General features: G+C 57.3%; 7 protein-coding genes across 7 annotated transcripts in view; 2 read left to right on the plus strand and 5 right to left on the minus strand.

Moving 5' to 3' along the window:
- Positions 1–385: 385 nt before the first annotated feature.
- Positions 386–2,870, minus strand: CHGG_00695 (uncharacterized protein; the record flags this gene model as incomplete). Its single annotated transcript, XM_001219915.1, has 6 exons — positions 386–1,450; positions 1,509–2,094; positions 2,150–2,275; positions 2,328–2,389; positions 2,529–2,584; positions 2,681–2,870. 6 exons carry the CDS (start codon positions 2,868–2,870, stop codon positions 386–388), a joined length of 2,085 nt encoding a protein of 694 aa, XP_001219916.1.
- Positions 2,871–5,066: 2,196 nt separating this feature from the next.
- Positions 5,067–8,095, minus strand: CHGG_00696 (uncharacterized protein; the record flags this gene model as incomplete). Its single annotated transcript, XM_001219916.1, has 2 exons — positions 5,067–7,684; positions 7,783–8,095. 2 exons carry the CDS (start codon positions 8,093–8,095, stop codon positions 5,067–5,069), a joined length of 2,931 nt encoding a protein of 976 aa, XP_001219917.1.
- A 1,958-nt stretch (positions 8,096–10,053) lies between these two features.
- Positions 10,054–11,600, minus strand: CHGG_00697 (uncharacterized protein; the record flags this gene model as incomplete). The annotated part of the gene is made up of 3 exons (XM_001219917.1): positions 10,054–10,533; positions 10,590–10,827; positions 10,879–11,600. 3 exons carry the CDS (start codon positions 11,598–11,600, stop codon positions 10,054–10,056), a joined length of 1,440 nt encoding a protein of 479 aa, XP_001219918.1.
- Positions 11,601–12,539: 939 nt separating this feature from the next.
- Positions 12,540–14,945, plus strand: CHGG_00698 (uncharacterized protein; the record flags this gene model as incomplete). The annotated part of the gene is made up of 4 exons (XM_001219918.1): positions 12,540–12,584; positions 12,650–12,861; positions 13,014–14,408; positions 14,519–14,945. 4 exons carry the CDS (start codon positions 12,540–12,542, stop codon positions 14,943–14,945), a joined length of 2,079 nt encoding a protein of 692 aa, XP_001219919.1.
- A 694-nt stretch (positions 14,946–15,639) lies between these two features.
- Positions 15,640–17,578, plus strand: CHGG_00699 (uncharacterized protein; the record flags this gene model as incomplete). The annotated part of the gene is made up of 5 exons (XM_001219919.1): positions 15,640–15,649; positions 16,125–16,735; positions 16,790–16,878; positions 16,935–17,274; positions 17,342–17,578. The coding sequence occupies 5 exons, from the start codon at positions 15,640–15,642 to the stop codon at positions 17,576–17,578; spliced, it is 1,287 nt and encodes a 428-aa protein (XP_001219920.1).
- Positions 17,579–18,546: 968 nt separating this feature from the next.
- On the minus strand, positions 18,547–18,845 carry CHGG_00700 (uncharacterized protein; the record flags this gene model as incomplete). Its single annotated transcript, XM_001219920.1, has 3 exons — positions 18,547–18,555; positions 18,672–18,776; positions 18,843–18,845. The coding sequence occupies 3 exons, from the start codon at positions 18,843–18,845 to the stop codon at positions 18,547–18,549; spliced, it is 117 nt and encodes a 38-aa protein (XP_001219921.1).
- A 700-nt stretch (positions 18,846–19,545) lies between these two features.
- The window catches only part of CHGG_00701 (uncharacterized protein), a gene marked incomplete at both ends in the record, with an annotated part of 2,954 nt that continues 499 nt past the window's right edge, over positions 19,546–22,000 (minus strand). Inside the window, 3 exons of the mRNA XM_001219921.1 lie at positions 19,546–20,859; positions 20,940–21,585; positions 21,636–21,878. Coding sequence (XP_001219922.1) covers positions 19,546–20,859; positions 20,940–21,585; positions 21,636–21,878 — 2,203 coding nt within the window. The remainder of the gene's footprint in view (positions 20,860–20,939; positions 21,586–21,635; positions 21,879–22,000) is intronic.

A 22,000-nucleotide genomic window follows, 5' to 3' on the forward strand; every position in this document is an offset into this window, starting at 1 on the left:
CGTCATGGCGGGAAACGTGACGAAGGAGCTGGAACACAGCGTTTGGTAGTTGACAAGAAGGATGCTTACTCCGCCAAAGGCAGGGCGATGCGTTTTCATTATGTGACCATGAGATGGAAAAGCAAAGTCTATGCAGGAGCTGCTGCTAGCGCGAACAAAACAATAGACAACGATGAAAAAAGGCAAGATGAAATCAGAATGCCGCCCCGTGGCAACCAACAGAAACAAAACGCAGCGCAGGCTCGCAGTAGGCCGCCCAAATCGCTCTATACATCACCACATCCCAGCCCAGCTGCCCCCACGTATCCTTGACCCCATACCCAGCATCACCACCCACCATGCCACCTCCCTCACCCCCTCACCCCAGCCAGATACCCAAAAGTCCTCACCTCAACCCCCCCAAAAGCCCCTCCAGCCCCGGCACGCCCACCACCGCGGCCAACCCCTTCCCCTCCTCCGCCTCGCACCGCCCGACCTCAATAACCGCAGCAATCAGATCCTTGGTAATCTGATCCCCCACCACACTATCCTGCTTATACTCGGGGTGCTTCGCCACAAACTCCCTGATCCAGGTGGCGGCAGTGATCAGCTCGCCGCTGGCACGCTTCCGGATCAGGCTCAGGTACGTAGCCAGGTGGCAGCGGGTGGCGACATCGACGTTGACCGAGTCGAGGTAGCTCTCGACGAGGGGGATCAGGCCGGGGAAGTCGTCCTCCTCGTCGTCGTCACTGGCATGGCCGTCGTCGGCCGGTCTGGCTGGGTTGGCGGCGGCGTAGGCGGTGCCGTTGATGATTTCATTGATGCTCATGAGGCGGTACTCGTCCTCGACGGGCCCCGTGGGGGTGGGCGGGCGGCTGATGGTGCTCGGGGTGGAGGCGCCGGAGCCGGAGCTGCGGGCGGTGCGGGCGGGCGGGAACAGGTTGCGGCGGAAGTAGAACTTGCGCGAGAGCACGGCGTCGCGGGCGTGGGCCGTCTCCATGTTCTCGTCGACCTTCTTGATGGGGATGTAGAAGTTGAGGTTGTAGCTGAGGATGACGCGCGTGACGAGCACCATGAAGACGGAGAAGGCGGCGTTCTCGAAGTCGGTGATCTGGATCTCCATGGGCCGGAACTCGACGCGCCACCCGATGCTGTTATCGGCCGGTGGCGGCTTGAAGCGCATGTGCTGCCAGTTGGTGCTCTGGATGTTCTCGAAGTGGTCCGTCTTGTTCATGTCGAGCTCCTTCAAGTCTTCCGAAAAGATGACAATGGGATCGCGGATGAAGAGGTGGGCAAAGTGCGTGGCGAGCCGGTCATCCATGCCACCGTCGAGGAGCTGCTGCTTGATGTTCTCGTCAATGACGAGGTCTGGGTCAAAATACTCGGGCCGCAGCCGCGAGTCCTCGGAGATGTACGTCGAGTTGGAGGCGTATCGCGACTTGGGTATCCGCCAGCGGTCGTTCGCGAGGGGCTGCCCCCTTGGTTAGCACGTATTCGATGACCTGGGGACATTACACTAGGTTACTCACCGCCTCTCCCATCTCTCCGGGAGTCCGGTCATCGACGGCGTTGCCAATCTGGTTCCACCTGACATCCGTGTCGGCGAGGAAACCCTTATAGATGGGCGTTGCGGCCGTCAGGGCAAGCATGATGGGCCCGAGCGGGCTGAGTTGGTCGTACATCTGCCTTCCCTCGGTCAGGTTCTTCGCCTGGAACGTAATCTGCAAGCAGCAGCTTCCCATGCCAAATGCCATGGCATCCATGTGAATGAAGTTGTCGGGCGCAGCGCCGTTGCGGACATCGTCGTCCTCGGGCCACTGATGAAGGTCGAAGTTGACGGTTGGGTCGCGCCACGGCCAGGGGGTCTGCTCGTCTCTGAAAACCGGCACATTCACCTGCACCTTCCGCCCACGACGAGAGCGGATGTTGGCTGCGAGCGTGGGGAACCGAATATGAGGGTTTGCGATCTCGTCCGGGACAAACTGAGACCTCAGTTTAGACCCTGAGACCGGGTAGAAGGGGTTAGTGAAGACCCCTGGGCTGCCTAGCCTTGGGAAGGTCGTCAATGTGATGGGGTATTCGTCCGGGAGCATGTGGTCTTTGGCGATACGCCTCCTGTGGTACCGATTAGGCCAGGCCGTACGGTGTCGGGGTGACTAGGTAGCCATACCTCAGCTTCATGTCCGGCTCGACCTCCAAGAGCTCCTTGAATTCTATTCCCCAGGGTTTCCCGGGAGTGGCCTCGAGCATGAACCTCCCAAACTCGGGGTGGAACACCGGAAGTGGCTGGTTGGCCCTAGAACACAGGTGAGTCCTGTGGTCTCCTGGTGGTTACTGTGTAGTCTTACTGTGGACCGGAGCCATTGGGAGCATTGCCCTCCTGAGAGAGTCCCTTGTCGCTGGCCAAGGCCTCAAGGATGCTTGCTTGTCTCAGGGACAGCAGAACTCTAGGGTCATGTTGGGAGTAAGTTACAACCAAGTACTCGACCTATGCAAGAAAAAGGGACGTTAGAAGGTGATCCAGATACTGCGGGTTGGAACAGGCTTACCTCATCACCCCAGAGCATAGCATCCCGCTCCTTGCCCTTGGCTTTGTTCCATATTTCTAGCAGTTGCTATGCCATAGATGGTCAGCCATGTCCCAGAGCATCGCCGGCAGATGTGAGGTCAAGATAAGGTTAAAGTCAGGGATCTCCCTCACCTTGATTCCCCAGGATCTGACCAAATCGGCCTCCTTTTTGGCAGCTGGCCAATCCAGAGCCGTTCCCAGAGCCCTTCACGCCAGGTATCAGTATGGCGTGATTGCCCAAGAGATGGTGCCATCTTGCGGAGACGGGTTGTCCGCGCCCGCGAAGACGGAGGAGGAGGAAGAATACGTACAAGAGACCCATTGTTTCTCACAAGCCCTCTGCCCCGGATAGGCTTCACGGGTCGTGTCTGCTTGTTTACGGGCCCAAAGATAGGCTAGATGTGCCGCGTGAGATGATATTGCCGATGCCCCTTTCGGCGACGGTGGAAAAACACGGCCCAGTCGAGGATATGCGAGCGTCCCAAGGCGTCAACTCTCGGAACACCTGCGGCAAGCTTGAGAGCCAATGGCTGGCCGAGTAGCGGTAGAAAATAGCCAATTATGACAACTAGACTGAAGATCTCGGTTGAAATGCCTGCCGGTGGCACCGAAGCTGAGTCTACCACGAAGAATGATATCTGTTGTTGGATTGGGGGGTAGTGAGAGCAGATCGTTCGTTGGTGAGTTGATGATTTGATGATGGGACCTCCCTCGACTTCCGGTCTAGCCTGCTTCTCTTCCCACGCTCGTTCTCTTCACCCTCGCTCACACCAGCTCTCACACGGGCAATGGATGAGCCAATTCGTCTGGGGTTGCACCCCACGCTGGCAGCCTCGCAGCTGCAGGGATTCTTGGCGTGCAGGCACGAATCAGATATTATGAGGCCGTCGAAAAGGTAGTTGGCGCGAAGGCGTCATCCAGAGCACGCAATCGTTCTATGCCTGGACTGGGCCAGCTGTTTACGGCGGGGCTCAAAGAAAGCCACAGGTCCCAAAGGGTTGGCGAGCGGGATGTGTGCGTGCGAGAGGGTGGGTGTGGGTGCCGCTAACGAAGGTAGTAAAGTATATAGCCGAGCAACCTGGCAGCCTGGTTCAAAGGATGTTGGCTTGGCTGACTTGGTTGGCGGGGAAGGCGATACTTTTTTTCAAAAGTGGAAATCCCGGGTATAAGTGGGAAATATGTTGGTGTACGCTTGCTATTTCGTTGTTTCAGTTGTTGGGATGGAATCATATAACTCCCCTCAGGACTGTGGGGATGAAGGTAGCACCTGGATGGAGGTGAGTGATTCGAAATGCCGCGGGGTTTAGTAATGCTCCTCTTTCCCTCTCTCACGAGGCAGATTCGAAAAGGGCCTGTAAATTTTCAATTTTCGCAACCGAACGGAAGTCACCTCCCCCAAACGGAGAATGGGTTCCGGTCGCGGGGATCAAGTGAGGCCGACGGGGAGTTTTTTCTTCAGTGCTACCACCGTTGTTAAGCTTCACTTTGTGGAGCCAAGAGTCTCGGCCCTCGGGAGTGCCGTTCTCCCCCAGAAATCGACAGGGCATTGCTGCCGCGTAAGGGCAAAATTTCCATCTCGCCCTTGCGGGTACAGGGAGACCTAGGCGGGACGAGAGGGGGATCCTGACAGCGTGAGCGTGGGTCTTACGGGTCTTCAATGCTCGTTGATTAGAAATCCACTCTCTTGACCCTCGACATGCCACAGAAAACGTGCCCCTTCGGCTTGTACGAGCCGTGATAGCGCGGCGCTTCAACAATTGTGCTGTGTTGCATCCTGCAGCTGACATGCAGAGGGCGCGCGATGTATGATTTAATGCGACGAGATGCGGGCTCTTTATGCGGCATATCCCTCACTCCAACGGCGAGGTTGCGTCTTCGACATGTGCTGCGTGCCCCGCTCAGGAACGAGGGGCAACACCAACTTTTTGGTTGCACTGGGACCGATAAGATAAATTTGGGAAGAGCCATTGCATCTAAGTACCCTAACCCTGGGTTTATGATGGTCAGCCAAACAACAGTCTTGGCTGTCTTTTTCTCTCCGAGACACACCAGGGACCCCGAGAAGCATTTGTAATGGTCTTGAGAGGAATTAAGAAAGGTGCCAACTCATCCATACTATTACATACAGGGTACTTTGTACTAACTAACTCGTCTACAACTCAGGCATGGCAGGGTATAACACCAACGCCGCAATATGCTCCCACATTTCTCCCCCTCTCCTCTTCAACTTCTCAAAAGACCCAACCAAACGCCTTTCCATGCATTTGTATGCATCTGTATGTCATGCATGTGACAAATCCTCTAACAACCCAACCAAGTAAAGGAAAGAAAAGGAGAAAAAAAAACACAAAACGAAGAGGGAGGTATGCTGTGCGTTTTCTCCCAGGAACGAGAATAATAACAAGAAGGAAAAAAAAAACGGAACAAAACGGAAGGAGATCAAAAAACGGTATGTGTCAGCAACCATGGAAACCCCAACCACCTCAAACCCAACCCAACCCCATCCCCCCCCCTCACCTCACCTAACATCCAAATACAGATCCTCCCCCCTGCGCGTCGGCGTCAGCTCCGGCATCCACCCCGGCGTAACCGGCGGCGGCGGCCCGTAACCTTCCTCATGCACCACATCCTCCCTCATCCACCCCTTCTTCCCTGCTGCTGCTGCCCCCTGCCGCCGCTCACCACCACCACCACCACCACCACCACCCCTGGCACTAGCACTGGCACTCTTACCAACCAGCGTCAACGCCGCCGCCTTGTCCGCGCCGCGCCGCTTTGCGAGAAGCTGTGAGCCCTGCATGGGCACGGATGCAGATGTAGATGTGGATGGCTGGGTTCCTGGGGCTGCGCGCTGGTGTTGGTATTGCTGCTGCTGTTGCAGCGAGGGCTGGGGCCGTGGTGGTTGGATGTGTGGTTGTGGGGTGGCGGCTGGGGTGGGTAGCTGTTGTTCTGGGCGCGGGCAGATTTGTGATTGCGGTTGTTGTTGTTGCTGTTGTGGTGTGCCGTAGCGCCGGGTGTTGTTCTCGCCGGGGAGTTCGTAGGGCGGTGTTGGTGGGGGTGGTTGGTGTTGGGGGTGCTGTTGGGGGTGGTAGGAAGGGCGTTGTGGTTGTTGTTGTTGTCGGGCTCGTGAGGGCTGGGGTTGGGATTGGTTCCAGTAGGATGCTGGGTTGGCGATCTGCCGCTGGTGTTGCCAGTATTGGGCTTCGGCCATGGAGGAGGCCGGGCCTGGGCGCACCTCGGGCGACCCGGTTCGGAGTTGCCCCGGGTTGCGGTGCGCGGTGGAGGTGGGTCTCAGGTTTGGTGCATTCCATGGCTTCACAGGCCCGTTGCTCGACTGAGGCATGGCTGGGTTGCTAGTCTTGGACTTTGGCACGGATCCCGCGCCATGGGAGCTGGGTTGCCCGGCCGGGTGCCAAACGTTGTATCGATGCGCTGAAGGGAGCAGGTCGGATTCCGCTGCCTTCTTCGGCGGCGGGGACATCTGTGTCCTGTCGTGTCTGGGTATCCTGGGGTATTTGACAGGTGACTTCCCGGGGGAGATCGGAGTCTGGGGAGACTCGGCCACCGGCGACAGGTCCGCCTGGGCTTCGTTTTCATTCACGTCCTCTTCCATCGCCGACTCGATCGATGTCGCCGAGTCTTGCGATATCCGACGGCTAACTCTCTTGGTGGCCGAACGCCGCTTGTTCCCCACGCCGGTCAAGTCCCTGCTCTCACGCATTATCGTGAAGTAGGCATCTGCTGACCGGCCCCCGGTCTGCGACGATTCGCTTATAATGGTCTCCGCGGTCTGGGATAGTCTTGCGGACATGCTGGGGCTCGTCAGCTGTGGCTCCCGGCGTCTATCTTGAAACGCAATCGGAGAACCCAGCCTTCCGTTCCCTGGCTTCCGAGGAAGCCTAAGCGGCGAGACCAGAGCCTCCGGCGAGAACCCACCATAGGCGTCTTTGGCCCTCTCAGCCCTTGTTTTGTGGTCCGGGCTTGGTAGCTCAACCCCGGCGGGTGCTGCGGAAGTCTCCTGGGTAGTTGGCCTTGGAGGTTCCGGCACTCCTCGAGAGGTCTCGGCTGCCGGATTCCGTTGTGATGTGTTACGGAGGATCCAGTTGCCCCCCTTGTCGGCAAAGTAGAATGTTGTTGCTGATAGGGGATCTGATGTTGGCGGGCGCCAGATGGCGGTTCCAGGCGCAACATCGGCCTCTCCATCCTCAGCAAACTCGGTCACCACGCTGTCCCTGGAGCTGGCCGGCACCCGGGGAGTTTGCTCCGGCCGTTTTGGTATGGCGAGCGTCAAGGTCGGTTTTGGTGGACTGCGTTCTGCCACTGGTACTTTAGGTCCGGGCGCAGGGCTCAAAACAAACTTTGGCACGCTTTGCTGACTTCGCTGGGCCGGAGTGGGTGTGGGTGCGGGCGCTGGTACCGGCGTGGGAGCTGGTACCGGTGTTGCAGAGACTGACGCTGGCTTTACGGGAGGAGTAGGCGGGCGAGAAGCAGCAAGCACGGAGGCCAGAGCTGGTGAAGGCCGCGCCAACACTCCGCCCCGAGCGGTGAGCGGCGAGATGGCCAGGCCGACGCCTCCCTGCTGCATACCCGGCCGCACACTCGGCTGCCATCGCGGGTCTGCTGGGTTTCGCGCCACTCGGACCTGAGGCAGCGGGCTTGAGATGTCAAAGCCCGTAGGAGCACTGCCGGGGCGTCCGCTCTTCCCGAAGCTCATCGAGTCCCTCATCCTCGAGAACCCAGCCTCCAAATCACCGAACCTCTTCTTTCGGATGCATCTGGCGAGTAGCACGAGCAAAATCCCAAACACCACGACAGCGGCGCATCCGAGCGCGATGCCGGCAATCTGCGCGCTGGTGAATTTCGGCTGATCCTGTGAGGCCGCCGCGCTTGTGTCGGCGGTGGGCGTAGTGGATGCCGAGGTTGTTGGCGTTGTTGCCGTAGCCGTAGTCGAGCTCGACTCCTCTCCCGGTGGGAGGCTGGCGGTCGAGGTGGGAGTGGCCGTTGGCGTGACCGCTGGTTCCGTGCTTGTCGCCGTCTGAATTTCCGTCGGTACGAGCAACGGCCCTTTTCCTGACGGTGCGACCACGAGAGTGGCCACGATAGTCGAGTGCGTCTTGGGTTCCGCGCGCGACACACCTACACACATGTTATAGGCCGTAGACGTCGCGTCGGCTATTGATTGTCAGCGCGGGGCTCAGGTCCAGGGGTCCCTTTTTCTTTCTTGATTTACTTACCGATCCCATCCTGTCCCTGGCAAGCGCCGAACCTGCTCTCTCCAACCAGGCACGACGCCGCCCCTTCCCCGATGGTGTATCCAGAGTTCCCCCGCTGCCGGCACAGGCATTGCAAAGCAGGTGAGTTGCCGCAGACGTCGCCGTCGAAGTTTGCTGATATGAAGGACTCGAAGCACTTCTGGGCGCAGGCCGGGACGAAGTTCAGGATCTCGGGTGAGATATTGGCTGTTTGGGCGGTAGCAACGGCGAAAAGTGTCGTCCATATCGCGAGGCATAGTAAGGACAGCCGGAATGCCATCCTCCCGAGCAACATCTGATAAAGGATGTCAGTCGTCAAGCTCAGGGGGCGTGCCGTTGCTCCCTTGTAGCAGTGTTTGTTCGCCGCACCTCGAAGTGGAGTTCAGTCCATCTGCACTCAAGAGTCTTGAGGATGTTGAGCCACAATAGGGTCCCTCAATGGGCCGGATAATGAGGGGGTGATAGAATAGATGGTAGGTTCTGAAAACAACAGAGGCCAAGGCGGGAGGCCTTCTGGTAGAGACCGTGGGTGGCCTCGGCGGCCGAGGAGGCAGAAAGGGCAGCGAAGCGGCCGACCTATTTGGGCCCTAGAGTTTAAACATTAAAGAGAGATGACCAGCATCTCTCACCGGAGCGGTATGAGTCTACTGAAGCGAGGGCGGCCGCAATGGCAGAAACGGGTGAGGAAAGATGGGTGAGTCGCGTTGACTTCGACAGCAACACCACCAAACAATTACACGGATCGTATCCAAGACAAGGGGGACCAACTCCCAAGAAAACGTGAAACAAGAGAAAAATGCTACACCACAAAGTTCAAGCAAGGAAAAAAGATGTGACGAGGGAAAGAATTGGAGGGGTGGCCGTTGATGACGGCCATGCAGTTCTTTTTCTCTGTTGCCGCCGTCTTCGACCACCGGTGGCTCGCCCTGCGCTTAATGACACAAGCTCTCCCATCGGCAACCATACACATCACGGTGCAGTACAACGAGCATGCCCACCGCCCCTCTCCCCAGCCGCGGAGCCCGCATTGCCGACGAACCGCGCCCGATGCGTCATTCCCACTGCTGGACGCAAGGTACAAGCCCCAAAGCTGCGCTGGCAGACCGGCAGACTGGCAGAACGGGCGAAAAAGGCGCGACAGACCCCAGAGGTGAGAATCAGAACATCGGCAGCGATCCCCATCAGCCATGCGCAACACATCCCAGGGCAGGCTCGGCCATTGGTCGGAAGGGTTGATTTCGTCTGAAGGGTGGCTCAGATTGGCTCGATTTGGGTGGGAGAGCGTGGCGGTTCAACTGCACGAGGGGACCATCAGCGGTTCTAAAGATGGGTCCTTGCAGGAGCAGCAACAGCAGCAGAGCAACTTTGTGGATTTGCATGCAGACGAATGGCTGTGGAGAGTTCAGGCGCTGGGAGAAAAAGCAGGTGCGCGCTTGGTCGGCGCTTAAATGCCTTACGAGATCCAGGTTGGTCATTGGGTGCTGAGGAAAGAGACCAATTAGGGTAGTCATGTGGAGGGCTTGGCGCCATAACCAATCGCATGCGAAGGCTGAGGTCTCGCCAAGCGATCGGGGTTGGGGCAATCTTAGGCCGAGATTCGAATTCGAAGTTTTGAACAGAGTGATTTTAAGTCTTCATTATCGGTGAACCAGCTAATGATCGCTTGTTGACGGCAGATTAAGCATTTGTCTATGTGCAGCCGAAGGTGACTATATGTAGGTGTTGTTATGCCTCCAACTCCAGACATCGAGAAGCTGATGTTGTGCCTCGAGGTCGCCGTAGGGCTGAAGCGGCCGATCAGCGGGGAAGATACTGGAGCCGCGGGTCTGGCAAGCGAGCAGTCCAGGCAAGCGCCCAGGGGGTCATCACTCTGTCAACCGAAACAAACATGCACTCCGACTTTTGTGTGATACACCGGAGTGCATACGAAGCCGAATCCGGCGCCAAATATAGAGCCTCTAGTTGCCCATGACGTCTTCTTACAATAGTTATCTTGCCCTAACGCAAGACAAGAATCCTTTTGCTCTTTTGGTATCTCATGTCCCTAGCTGCATTACAAACCATGATGGATCTCGCTCGTTCTTGCAACAAACTCTTCATAATCATATGGGCAATGTCATCTTGCCACCCATCATCCTATGAGCCGTCATTTAATTGCTGACGATATCCCCGCCGGAAATGGACGTCGTTAAGTTGCAATCTTGTATACTGCCACGCAAAGCTCATGCCCGTCCCCTCTCGCAGGAAGTATCCTTATTTGTCGCCCGCATTGGGCACATAGTCAGGGCGCGCCCGGCTCGACTTGATGACCTCCTGCACCTTCGTTTCCGTCGCATCCCAATCATCCGGGGCTAGCTGGACTAGGTCGAGGCCGTAATGGTCGGCAATCTTGGATAGCGCGTCGTAGCTCTTGCGGTCATAGACGAAGCTAATACTGACACCAACACGCCCGAAGCGCCCGGTGCGGCCAATACGGTGGAGGTACGTCTCCATATCGGGCTCCTTGTCTCCGGGTCCTTTCATCGGGATATCGTAGTTGATCACCATGGACACGCTGGACACGTCGATGCCGCGCGCCAGGACGTTGGTGGTGATGAGCACCTTGGAACGGCCTGACCGGAAATCGTCGAGAAGGGCGTCTCGGTTCTGGCCCTCGTGCGCACCGTGGAGTGCCGAAACCTTGTGCCCGTCTGCCTCCATGCGCCGCTGGATCTCGCTGGCGCTCTCGCGCGTCTGTGACAAAACCGTGAGGAAGGTAGACTCTCAAATATGAGGTAGCATAGACGTACCCTGACAAAGATGACCGACGAGCCAATCGTCATGAGGCCGTAAAGCTTGCAGAGAATGTCGTACTTCTTGCTCTCGTCCGGGCAATCCATATACATTTGGGAGATACCCTTGACTGTGAGATCCGTGTGACGAAGTTTGATCTCGTGGGCGTTGGTAGCATACTTCCGTGCAAAGATCATAACTTTTTCCGGAAACGTAGCCGAGAACAGAAGAGTCTGGATATCCTTCGGGAGCATCCTACCTTGAGTTAGTACACACGAAATTACGATTGAAATTTCAAGCACGTACCCCTTAACTCGGACGCACTGGTCGCCCATACCCTGCTGGTCCAGCATGTTGTCGGCCTCATCGATAACCATGATCTTCAACTGAGACACGTCGAATTGGCGGCGGCGAATCAGGTCCATGACGGTGCCCGGAGTTCCCACCACGACATTCGCCCGGACACCCGTCTCGCGCGAGATGGAGCCGGGAATGGCAGCCTCGACGTTCAGGTTCTCGCAGAACTGGCCGATTGTCTGGATGACGCTTTGAATCTGGCGCGCGAGCTCTCTGCTGGGTGCTAGTAACAGCGCCTGGGGCTGTGTAGGCTTGGTTAGATCGACGCGGGAGAGAACCGTGAGAACGAAGGCGGCCGTTTTGCCGGTGCCCGATTGCGACTGGGCGATCATGTTGCGGGGCGGATTGCTAAGCATGAGCGGCAGCGCCTTCTCCTGGATCTTCGAGGGCTTCTTGAAGTTCATGGCCAGCAGACCGTCATTGATCGACTTGGCAAGGCCGAGCTCTTCGAAGGAGGCGACGCCAGAATAAAGCAGGCTTTCATCGTCAGCTTGAAGGCCGCTCAATTTGACCTCGACATCATATGTCGTTTCAACCAGGCCTTTGTTGACGCCATCATCTACCGGCTCTTCGGTACCATTGCCCTCACCCGTGGTGGCGGTGGGAGCGGGGGCAACCGCATCGACGGGTTCGTCGCTGGGTTTCGTGATGCGGCTCGCCAGGTCCGCCATGATTACGATCGCAGTCGTCGGAAGAAGGTTGGACAAGGTAACGCAAATCGAGTTAAGTAGTCAAGGAGGCAGGCGCAGAGAGGAATCTTTGATGTTAGTCGCCGAGTAGGTAGCAGCTTCCGAAGGGTTGAAAGCAGTAGTGGGTCGGTCGAACTCGCAAAGCGAGCCGAGTCAATCATCGATACACTTACCTCCACAGCCAGTTTATGTGCTAACAGTAATGCGCGATGTATTTCGAAAAGTGGTGAAGGACCAAAGTCGGGAGGTTTTCCTCAGTCCCTTTGTGTTCGCATTTGGGAGAGGTAGAAGCTGGAGCTCAAACAAGTCGAGCAGGCGCAACTCTTGGCAATGGTGGGGCTTGGAGGTGGCGGGGGTACTTTTTTGTGCATGCCTGACGAAACAGGCTGCAAGGAGCTGGGAACCGACTTGGGACGGGATGATACGGTAAAGTCTTAAGTATTCGTAACGACGTGAGTCAAGACAACCGTTAAAACCAGGACAATCGCCATGCAAAGGCATTGAACTGTTGAGACTGGGGACGTCATTACGGGATTTATTTTACCTTTATTCCCAAAAGCTAAAACTCTATTGCGTATTTTGTGCCGATCTTCCCAGTTAGCGATACAGAGAGCTGGCTGCGAATATTCTCCGTCCTCACGATTCTTTCGTTGATTCCCGGTTCCTGGTATCGTGACACGCGTTGGGTACGGGCCTTGGCGACGTTGCAACGCCCGGGGTGGGCTCTAAGCCACCTCCCCAATTGGAGGGGCCGCATGTGTCCGCCATGCTCCTTCACCGGGCCGTGTCCCTAAATCCCCCGCAAATCGCAGACCCATCATCGCACCCCCCGGAGGCAGCCGTTTTGTATGATTACGTCCCTGTTTCTACTTTTCATGACCAGAGCCGGGGCTTCAAAATTTTGGGAAGCGCAAGGGAACCATGGCTGAGGTGGACGTCGCCCCAACGTTGGGCTCAGAGCTAAAGGTTCGGCCCCAGTTTCCAAACGGGATACCCGCGGGGGTTCCATGCGCTGACACGGATGGTGGTAGGATGGGTTCAAACCCGCGAGCGCCTGGGTCGCCGGGGGGATCGCCTGGCTCGATGATATCCAGTCCTTTTACCGCGAACGAAGTGTGATCGAAAAGGAGTACAGCGCCAAGCTCAATGCCCTAGCCAAGAAGTACTTCGAGAAGAAGACGCGGAAGTCGGCGAGCCTGAGTGTCGGCGACACCCCGACCATGACCCCCGGCTCGCTGGAAAGGTACGGTTCCTGGAATACCCAACAGACCTTATCCAGCCCAGAGGCTTACGTTGCGCACCCAGCGCATCCCTCACGACGTGGACAACGCACCTTACAACGTTAGAAGCACGGGCCGACGAACACGAACGCTACGGAAATGACTTGGTCGGTAGGGTGGCGGAACCCCTGAAGCAGATGTCGGTGCGATTCGAGGAGTTGCGCAAACGCCACGCCGAGTATGCCGAGAAGCTGGAAAGAGAACGGGATGCTTCATACGCCGACCTCCGAAAGATGAAAGGAAAATACGATGCTGTTTGCCAGGAGGTAGAGAGCAAGCGCAAGAAGACCGAATCCTCGTTCGACAAGGCCAAAGCGCAGAGCAGCTTTCAGCAGCAATTGCTCGACATGAACAATGTCAAAAACACTTACCTAATCTCCATCAATGTAACCAACAAGCAGAAGGAAAAGTACTACTACGAGTACTTACCCGAGGTCATGGACAGCCTTCAAGATCTCTCAGAATTTCGGACGGTCAAGCTGAACGGGCTCTGGACCCTAGCCTCCCAGCTTGAGGCCAACATGCTTCAACAGAGCTCAGGCCAAGTCGACCGCCTGGGCCAGGAGATCATACGAAACCAGCCGCACCTGGACTCGATGATGTATATACGGCATAACATGGGCGGCTTCCAAGAACCCCCAGACAAGGAATTCGAGCCGAGCCCGGTGTGGCACGACGATGGCGTCATGGTGGTCGACGAGGCAGCCAAGGTGTACCTGCGCAACCTGCTCAACAAGTCGAAGGGTCAACTAGGGGAACTGCGACGCGAGGCAGACAAGAAGAGGCGGGAAGTGGAGGGCTTAAGGCGGGTGAAGCAGAGGGTACGGGACGGGGCGGAGCAAAAAGATGAGGTGGCCGTGGTATCGCAGTTATTCGCGATGCAAGAAGACCTCCACCAGGTGGACCGGAAGCGTATCACGGTGGAAGTGGAAACATCAACCATCACGTCGGCGGTGGGTGATGTGACGCTGGGTGCGAAAAACCACAACTTCAAGTCACAGACATTCAAGATTCCAACGAATTGCGACCTCTGCGGCGAGAGGATATGGGGGCTGTCAGCGAAGGGCTTCGACTGCCGTGACTGCGGCTATACATGCCACAGCAAGTGCGAGATGAAGGTCCCGGCGGAGTGTCCAGGTGAGCAGTCAAAGGAGGAGCGCAAGAAGCTCAAGCAGGAGCGGCAGGAAGCCGCAAACTCGCTGCTCAAAGCCACCGGTGGGCCACCGGAGCATGTGGCCGAACTACCCACACTTGGCCGTTCCGACACGGTGACCTCCGGCACATCGGGCTACGCAGCAAGTTCACAACGGTCCATGACCGGGCCCTTGTCACCAGCTGAGGAAGTGCCCCCGGAAGTGCCGACGGCCACCCGGCCGACAAGCACCGGCCCCCCGCCCGCCGCTAGGAAGAATCGGGTCATTGCGCCGCCTCCGGCTGCCTACATCAGCGAGCTTCCGGGTAGCACCCCGAACGGCTCGTCGCATGGGTCGGAGCAGAGAGCCAAGATGCTGTACAGTTTCGATGCCGGGGGCGCGGGCGAGCTGAGCGTTCCCCGAGGGGCGCGAGCTTGTGATACTAGAACCAGACAGTAAGTGACCTCCCGCTCTTTCATAAATAAAGCACCCAATCAACCACCGCTAACCCTCCTCTTCCACAGCCGGCTCCGGCTGGGGTCCGAGTCCGGGCAGGCTATAAGGAAGGTCTGGTCCCGGCCAGCTACATCGAGCCGATCGCGGCCTCGGCGGCGCCTCCGCCGGCGGCCATCGCGCCGCAGCACACGGGGCAGTCGTCGTACTCCAACAGCGGCTCGTCGATAGGGACGGCCGGCAAGAAGAAGGGTCCCGCGGTGGCGCCTAGGCGAGGCGCCAAAAAACTCAAGTATGTCGAGGCACTGTACGAGTACGCCGCGCAGAGCGACGCCGAGCACAGCATGGCCGAGGGCGAGCGGTTCGTCCTGATCAAGGAGGACTCCGGCGATGGTTGGGCTGAGGTGGAGAAGGGGGGCGTCACCAAGAGCGTGCCCGCGAATTATGTGCAGGTGGTTTGATTCCGCACGTCTGGGGGGAGGGGGTGTGGCGGGTGGTAGGGTGGGGCAAGGTAAGAAACACGGGTCTGATCGGGCTTGGGCTAGCGGGGATTACCTAAGTAGAAGGGCTGGCTGGCATTTGGGAGGTCGAGAAGCATGCATGAAACGCAGCGATCGACTGCCTTGAGGGGAGAGTGTTAGACATACTGCAGGGCGTAAATATCAAGCTTGTCTTGGGGCAACCCAGTTGGCATTCGTTTCGGGAGTGGTATGCTGCGCCGCGGTTGGAACTGGGATGTCCTGATAATGGGAGGAAAAGAGGGGGTATGGGATATTGTCGACTCGTCCTGTCTCCAGCACGAGGGGAGAATGGCGTCGATAGTAATTTCTGCCCCTGAATATCGGTTTTGATCGTTTGTTTGTTTGTGTGTTGCCCAGTACCGCGTAGTCACACCCTGAAGGTAACGCAGGTCCTAGCAATGCGAACGCCAGGATGCATTGCAATGTGTATGATGATATCTGATCCGTCTCAGCGTATTAATATCCAAATGAAGAGCCGGAGCAACTTAAAAACATCAACTTCAACAACAGACGAGGTACTATCGGACGGGATAGATCCAGGGAAGGATCTGCTCGACTGTGGACCAACCCGGAGGTAAGGTATCCAATGCGGGTGGGTAGCTGCTGCCATGCTCTCTTTCCCATCTCGCCCATGATGGAGAACGGTAAACAGGTAACCGGTTTCTTGCTGGCTCGTCCTCTGGAGAAGCAGGGATGGTCCCTCCATCCTGCTCTGGTCTGCCACAGTGCCACACTGCGTCGAGTCTTTCAGGTTGATCAACTTCTTCCCGCAATCTCTCTCACGTTTCACGTCTCCTGCCTACCTTCCTTTTAAACCGTCACCATCATCTAGTTCACGCTCTTCTCTTCATCAACCGCAATCTAACATCGAAGTTGAAAACCTTCGTCTCCCAAAGCTTCAACAATTGTCTTGGCGTTGAACTTGGCATTGAACTTGGCGATCGATCCTCCCGCGCCACGATGCAACCTCTCGCCTTTTTATCCGTCTTGGGAGCCACTTTCGTTTGGCCTGTGGCAGCAAAACCGACAGAGACGCTGCCAGAGCCTCCCAGCAAGCGGGCGACATTGCCGACCGTCACTGTATCGGGAAATGGTATGGGATTTCTAACGGGAATTTAGACCGATGCAGAGGACCGTTACTGACACGGCGCGCACCAGCATTCTGGCAAGGCGACACTCGCTTCTATGTCCGGGGCGTAGACTACCAACCAGGAGGCTCATCGGCCATGCAAGACCCCCTGGCTGATACCGATATTTGTCTGCGTGATATCGCCCAATTCAAGGAACTGGGAATCAACACTATTCGCGTCTACACTACCGACAACTCGGCCAACCACGACGAGTGCATGAAGGCGTTGGCCGACGCTGGCATCTACGTTGTCATTGACGCTAACAACCCGCTTTACTCGATCAACCGCCTCGATCCTGCTCCGTCGTACAACACCAAGTATCTTCAGAGCATCTTCGCGTCCGTTGACGAGTTCATCAAGTACGACAACACCTTGGCGTTCTTCTCTGGCAATGAAGTTATCAACGAAAATGTCAAGAGCACGAAAGCCGCCCGTTATGTCAAAGCTGTTACTCGTGATATGCGTGCCTACATCAAAAGCCGCGGCTACCGCGCCGTGCCGGTGGGCTATTCGGCCGCAGACGTCTCTCAGAACCGCATGCAGCTTGCCCACTACATGAATTGTGGCACCGAAGACGAGAGGAGCGATTTCTTCGCTTTTGTGAGTATCTTGAGAGGGATGAAGCCTCCATGATCCGGGCCCTAACGCATACAGAACGACTATTCTTGGTGCAACACCAACTTCGAACAATCCGGTTGGGACCAAAAGGTCAAGAACTTCACGGACTACGGCATCGCCATCTTGTGAGCCTTCTCCCATCCACCAGCTTGCATTATCGCTAACCACATACTTGGTATAGCCTCTCCGAATACGGCTGCACAACCAACGGCCGCGACTTTGGTGAGATTGCAGCGCTTATGAGTGACAAGATGACGCACGTCTACTCCGGCGGGCTGATGTACGAGTACGCACTCGAGGCCAACGGCTTCGGAATCGCCAAGATCCCGAGCCCCAAGGCCAAACAGATCGAGAAGAAGGAGGGCTTCGACAAGTTTGCCAAGGCCCTCAAGCAAAACCCGGCACCCAAGGGTGACGGCGGCTTCACTTCGACCACGCGGGCCGTTGCGTGCCCGACCAAGGACGCAAACTGGCTGGTGGATAGCACGCTGCTACCTGCCATTCCCGAGGGTGCGAAGAAGGTATGGCCATTTTCATACATTCCTCTCTGAGGGTTTGTTAGTTCCTTGTCGCTAACAAGTGCCGCAGCTCATGTCAGACGGCGCCGGCACCGGGCCGGGCTTGAAGGGGGATGGCTCGCAGAACGCTGGCGAAGGAACGAGCACTGGTGATGCCACGCCTGGCTCAGGCACTGTCACCGCCACTGGCAGGCCGAACAATAGCGACAATGCGGCGGGTATGAACGCTCCGCCTGTGGAGAAGACACCGTTAGTTATCGCCGGGTTGGTGATGGCGTTGAGTCTTGGTGGGACCCTACTCTTGTAAGGGTGGCAGTAAGGGGTCTTCATATCGAGATCTGGGAAATTTATTTTCGTACTGTTTTTGATGGCCTGGAGGCCAGGGCATAGTTCCATAAGGTGATGCAGTAAAGTTAAAGAATGGGGGGATTTATTTATTCGGGGTAGGGGGGATCTTTTATGGACTAGGCTTAGTTGGGTTGGCCCCCAAGAGCGTCTACTTAAAAATACTCGGGATCTATCAGTCAAAATGTTCAGCTCCAAGATGGCAAGTGGTGTGTAATTCATGGTAGAGTTCATAGCCCGGAAGGGCCCTCAACGGCCGCTCATCCCATCTCTCTATTCATACCACAACCATCCTAAGACCAATCGCACACGTCCGCAATAATCATTCGCCCAACTCTCCACCCCACACCAGATCCACCTCATCGAAGCCCGCCCACCGCCACGCAGTGCCCATCGATATTAGCCACCACATTGCTCTCCTCCTCTTTCCCCGCCTCCTCCTCCTCCCCCTCAGCCCCCCTCTGCAACCGCACCACCCGCAGCGGGAATGGCCACGGTAATTCGGCACTACAATCTCGCTCCGGCTCGCCGCGTCGCACGCGATGTGGCCCGGGAACGCGTGCACGTCCGCCACCACCTGCGTCGCCCCCGTCGCCGCCGCCGCCCCGCACACCCCGCGCCCGAACGCGATCGTCTGGCACGCTACTTTGCCTTGGAAGGGGCCCAGGATCAGTTGCGGGCGGGAGGGGGGGGAGAGGGGGTTGAGGGTGTAGAAACCTGTTGGGTTTTGGGTTAATTTGGGGTTTGGGGGAGGGGGTGGTGAGGGGTGTTTGTTTTAGTAGGGGGGGGACTGACCGGCCCAGTTTACTTCGTTGCTTGGGGAGGGCAGGGATTGGTAGGCGTGCCAGAGGAGGGAGGCGACGTTGGAGAGGTTGCTGTGGTAGGAGGGGGTGATGTTAGTGTTGATCGGGGAGGATCTCAGGAGACTGCTCACCAAACCTGCAGAGTAGAGTGTTTAGTAATGGTGAACACCAATGATGCGGTAAGATGAGGAATAAGGCCCCAGAAGTAACAGCAGGTTCTAAAACGAGCTTATGGGGGTTCAATCTACGTACCCAATTCCGCTGCTCATAAAATAGACCTTCCGCTTGCATTAGGACCTGCTGGTAAGCCTCCTCCTTGGTGACCCCCTGGGCAAAATTCGATGCGTCTGCGTGGACCTATAAAGGCATGTCAGAGGCTTATCAATTATTATACGTGGAAAACACCAAGCTTGAAGTACGGACCATGTTTATAGAATGTATGAGTCGAGTTTGGGGATTTGGGATTCGGCTGTGAGTGTCCACTAAGATAGGTGTTGGAAGGGGATCACGAGGCCAACTAAGTGGGTATGACCGTTTAGTCTCTAATCTAGAATGTCTAGCTTGGTCCGATGTGATGTGAGTCTGGTGTTGTTGAGTGAGGCGTCAATAACGAGCATAGAAAATGTGAAATGGAAAATGTGAGAAGAGTGGAGATCTCACGATTGCGCCATTCTTGGGTCTCCATTTACGCTCACCCCGAAATACCTACCATCACAAATCCAAGGCAAGAAAGCAGTGCCATTATTCCCATTTCTATACCACCCAACCCTGCCTATTCAGGAGTTCTAGATTCTAAGGTATACTAACGAACGGGGTATACAACATAAAACAAACATGACATATTTACCAGCCCCTGAATCGGCTATTTCCTAGCCATGAACGCCAATGTCCAATATCACCCCTGACCATACCCCATTCCAAATCCCAAAACATTAAAAGAAAAGAAAAAGGAAAATAAAATCATGCGTAATTCCTCCCTGCTCCAACCGCCCCAGCTCTACCCGCGGTAAACGCGCAATGGCTAGCATCGAACCCACTCCCTTCCCTCACAACCCCCCACATGACCGGCTTCCTCTCCAGCCCCTTCTCCCTCGCCAGCGGATGACACCTCGCACTGATCACAGCACTACACGACCCAGCCGGCAACACCATCGGATTCCCCAGCATCTCCCCATTGACCAGCCCCGCCGGCGGCGCACGACGCAGCCCCAACGCCAGCACGCCAAGCGCGAGCACCACCAGCGCAGCAAGCAGCACCAACAACCCCACCCCACTCAACCCAAGACCAACCAGCCACCGAACCCCCCGCACCATCGCCGTCATCACTATCAGCGGGCAGCGCGTTCCGCGAAACGGGCACATCAACAAGGCGCACAGCAACAGCAAAACAGCTCTGGCGCAGCACGAAGGCCAAACCAGCAAAGAAGGCCATGAGCAGACCGGAGAGGGCGCGCGGGAGGGTGAGGTGGAGGGACGTAGACTGGGCGCCGACGGCGCGGGCCGAGGACGCCGACACGCGCAGGGGCCGGGCGGGCCCCGTGGCGAAGAGCGAGGATTCGTGCGACAGGTGGTAGGTGGTCAGGAGGGCGTTGGTGGTGAGGTAGAGGAAGGCGAGGAGGAGTTGCGGGAGGCTGGCGAGGACGGCGGCGGCGGCGGCGGGGGTGGCAGGTGGGAGGGACAGGAGGGCGTGCGCGGAGGTGGTGCCGAAGGGCGTGAGTTGGTTAGAGGGAGAGAGGGAGGTGGAGTAGCCGATCCCTGCGGCGGTGAGGCTGGTGCAGATGACCCAGAGGAGAAAGGCGCCCATCCAGCGGGGGAGGGAGACGCTGCGGAACCAGTAGTGGGTTTGGGGGACCCAGTATTTGGCTGCTTCGAGTGGCCAGCGGCCGCGCCAGATGTCGGTTTTGGAGAGGAGACAGGCTCCTTGCGTGGTTGGGTCGGGGTCTTCGAGGAAGGAGGCGATGGCGTCGCCGAGGGTGGCCAGTGGGCGGAAAGATGATGGGCGCTTGAAGAGGAGGGCGGCTGTGGCCACGAGGGCAATCGAGTTAAGGAGGGCCACGGTGCCGAGTAGGGGTGCGTTTAGGTTAACTTCGCAAGTCGGAGCGGGCGCGGGTTGGGCTAGGCAATAGAGGATAGAGGATCTCTCGGGGGCCAGGCCGCTGATGGGGTTCGTGACAATCCCGCCTGATTTCTGGGTGAGAGAGAGGGTATCGAGGTTTGAGACTAGGAGCACAGCGGAGTACTCCGTTTCGAAAGCTCCGCTGAACTGATCGATGCAAGTCGGGGTGGGAAGGCGGATAAGCTCGCCTCGGACCGCCTGCTGTTGAATGGCCAAGAGGTCGGGACGACTGAAGCCGGTGCTGTCATTCGAAATGTCGCTACTGAAAGCCGCGCCCCTGAGAAGCGCCTCGCTGACGATGGCGGCCTTGTAGTCGGGCGCCGTCTGCGAAACAAAGATTACAGCATTATACCTAGCTTTTCGGTTAGCCTTCCGGGTGCATATTCTTCAGCAAAACAACTCACATTATTTGCGTAAAGACCGCCGTCGCTAGAAGCACAACGGCTAGCAACGCGCGGCCACCCTCGATACGCCGAAGATTCCGCAACGACGGGATCCCAATATCCAACCCAACCCCCCCTCTGGTGCACCGCCTCTACTTCCTCCCTCGTCGGGCTGCTGAGGACCTGGAAAGCGTAGTTCGCGCCCCCGACCAAAACCACCACAAACACATTAACCACAGCATGCAGCCCCCAATCCACCGCCGCCGCGCTGCCACAACTCCCCTCGAAAACAGCCGACCCCCCAGCTCCCGCATTCACCCCGGATATCGCCACGACCAAACACACAAACCCCGTAATCAGTATCACCAACGTCGCCAACACAATCATCGCAACTCCCGCTCGCCACCCGCCTCCCCTCCAAGCCCTCCACCCCCCTCTCCCATCCCCTCCACCAACCCCACCGCCCCCAACATCACCCTTCTCCCCCACCCCCCTCACGCCCTCCCCAAGAAAAAACCGCTGCTCCTCCCCCACCCCAACCGGCACCCCCTCCCGACTATCCACCCGCCCCAGCTCCGCCCCAACCCACCCCAACCCATCTCCCGACCCAGACCTCGGCCTCGGCCCCGACCCAACCTCAAACCCTCCACCGCCCCCACCACCACCACTAACAGCACTCACATCACTAACCCCACTAACACCACTCACCCCACTCACCGCACTAACGAGAAACCCCTCAAAAAAATCCGCCACCTTCGACCGATGCAATGCACTCCGCCGTTTCGGGACCACCAGCTCGACGCCATGGTGTTGTGGGGTAGCCGTGCGGCTGGGGAGGTCATACAGCGCTGCCGCGGCTGCGGCGGCGGCGGCGGCGGCTGCTGGTGTTGTTGTTGTTGTTGTTGTTGTTGGTGGTGGTGGTGGTGGGGTTGGTGCGGGGGGAAGATTGACACAATGGGGCTTCAGATGCCATCAGATGAACATAGCAGTTCCCAGACAAACAACACAATAGTAAAAGAGAATTAATCTACCCAACGTCTCCCTTCGGAAAAAAGGAAAACATGTAAAAGTGGCTAACAATA

This window comes from Chaetomium globosum, genomic scaffold (genome assembly GCF_000143365.1).
Source record: "Chaetomium globosum CBS 148.51 scaffold_1 genomic scaffold, whole genome shotgun sequence".
Lineage (NCBI taxonomy): Eukaryota > Fungi > Ascomycota > Sordariomycetes > Sordariales > Chaetomiaceae > Chaetomium > Chaetomium globosum.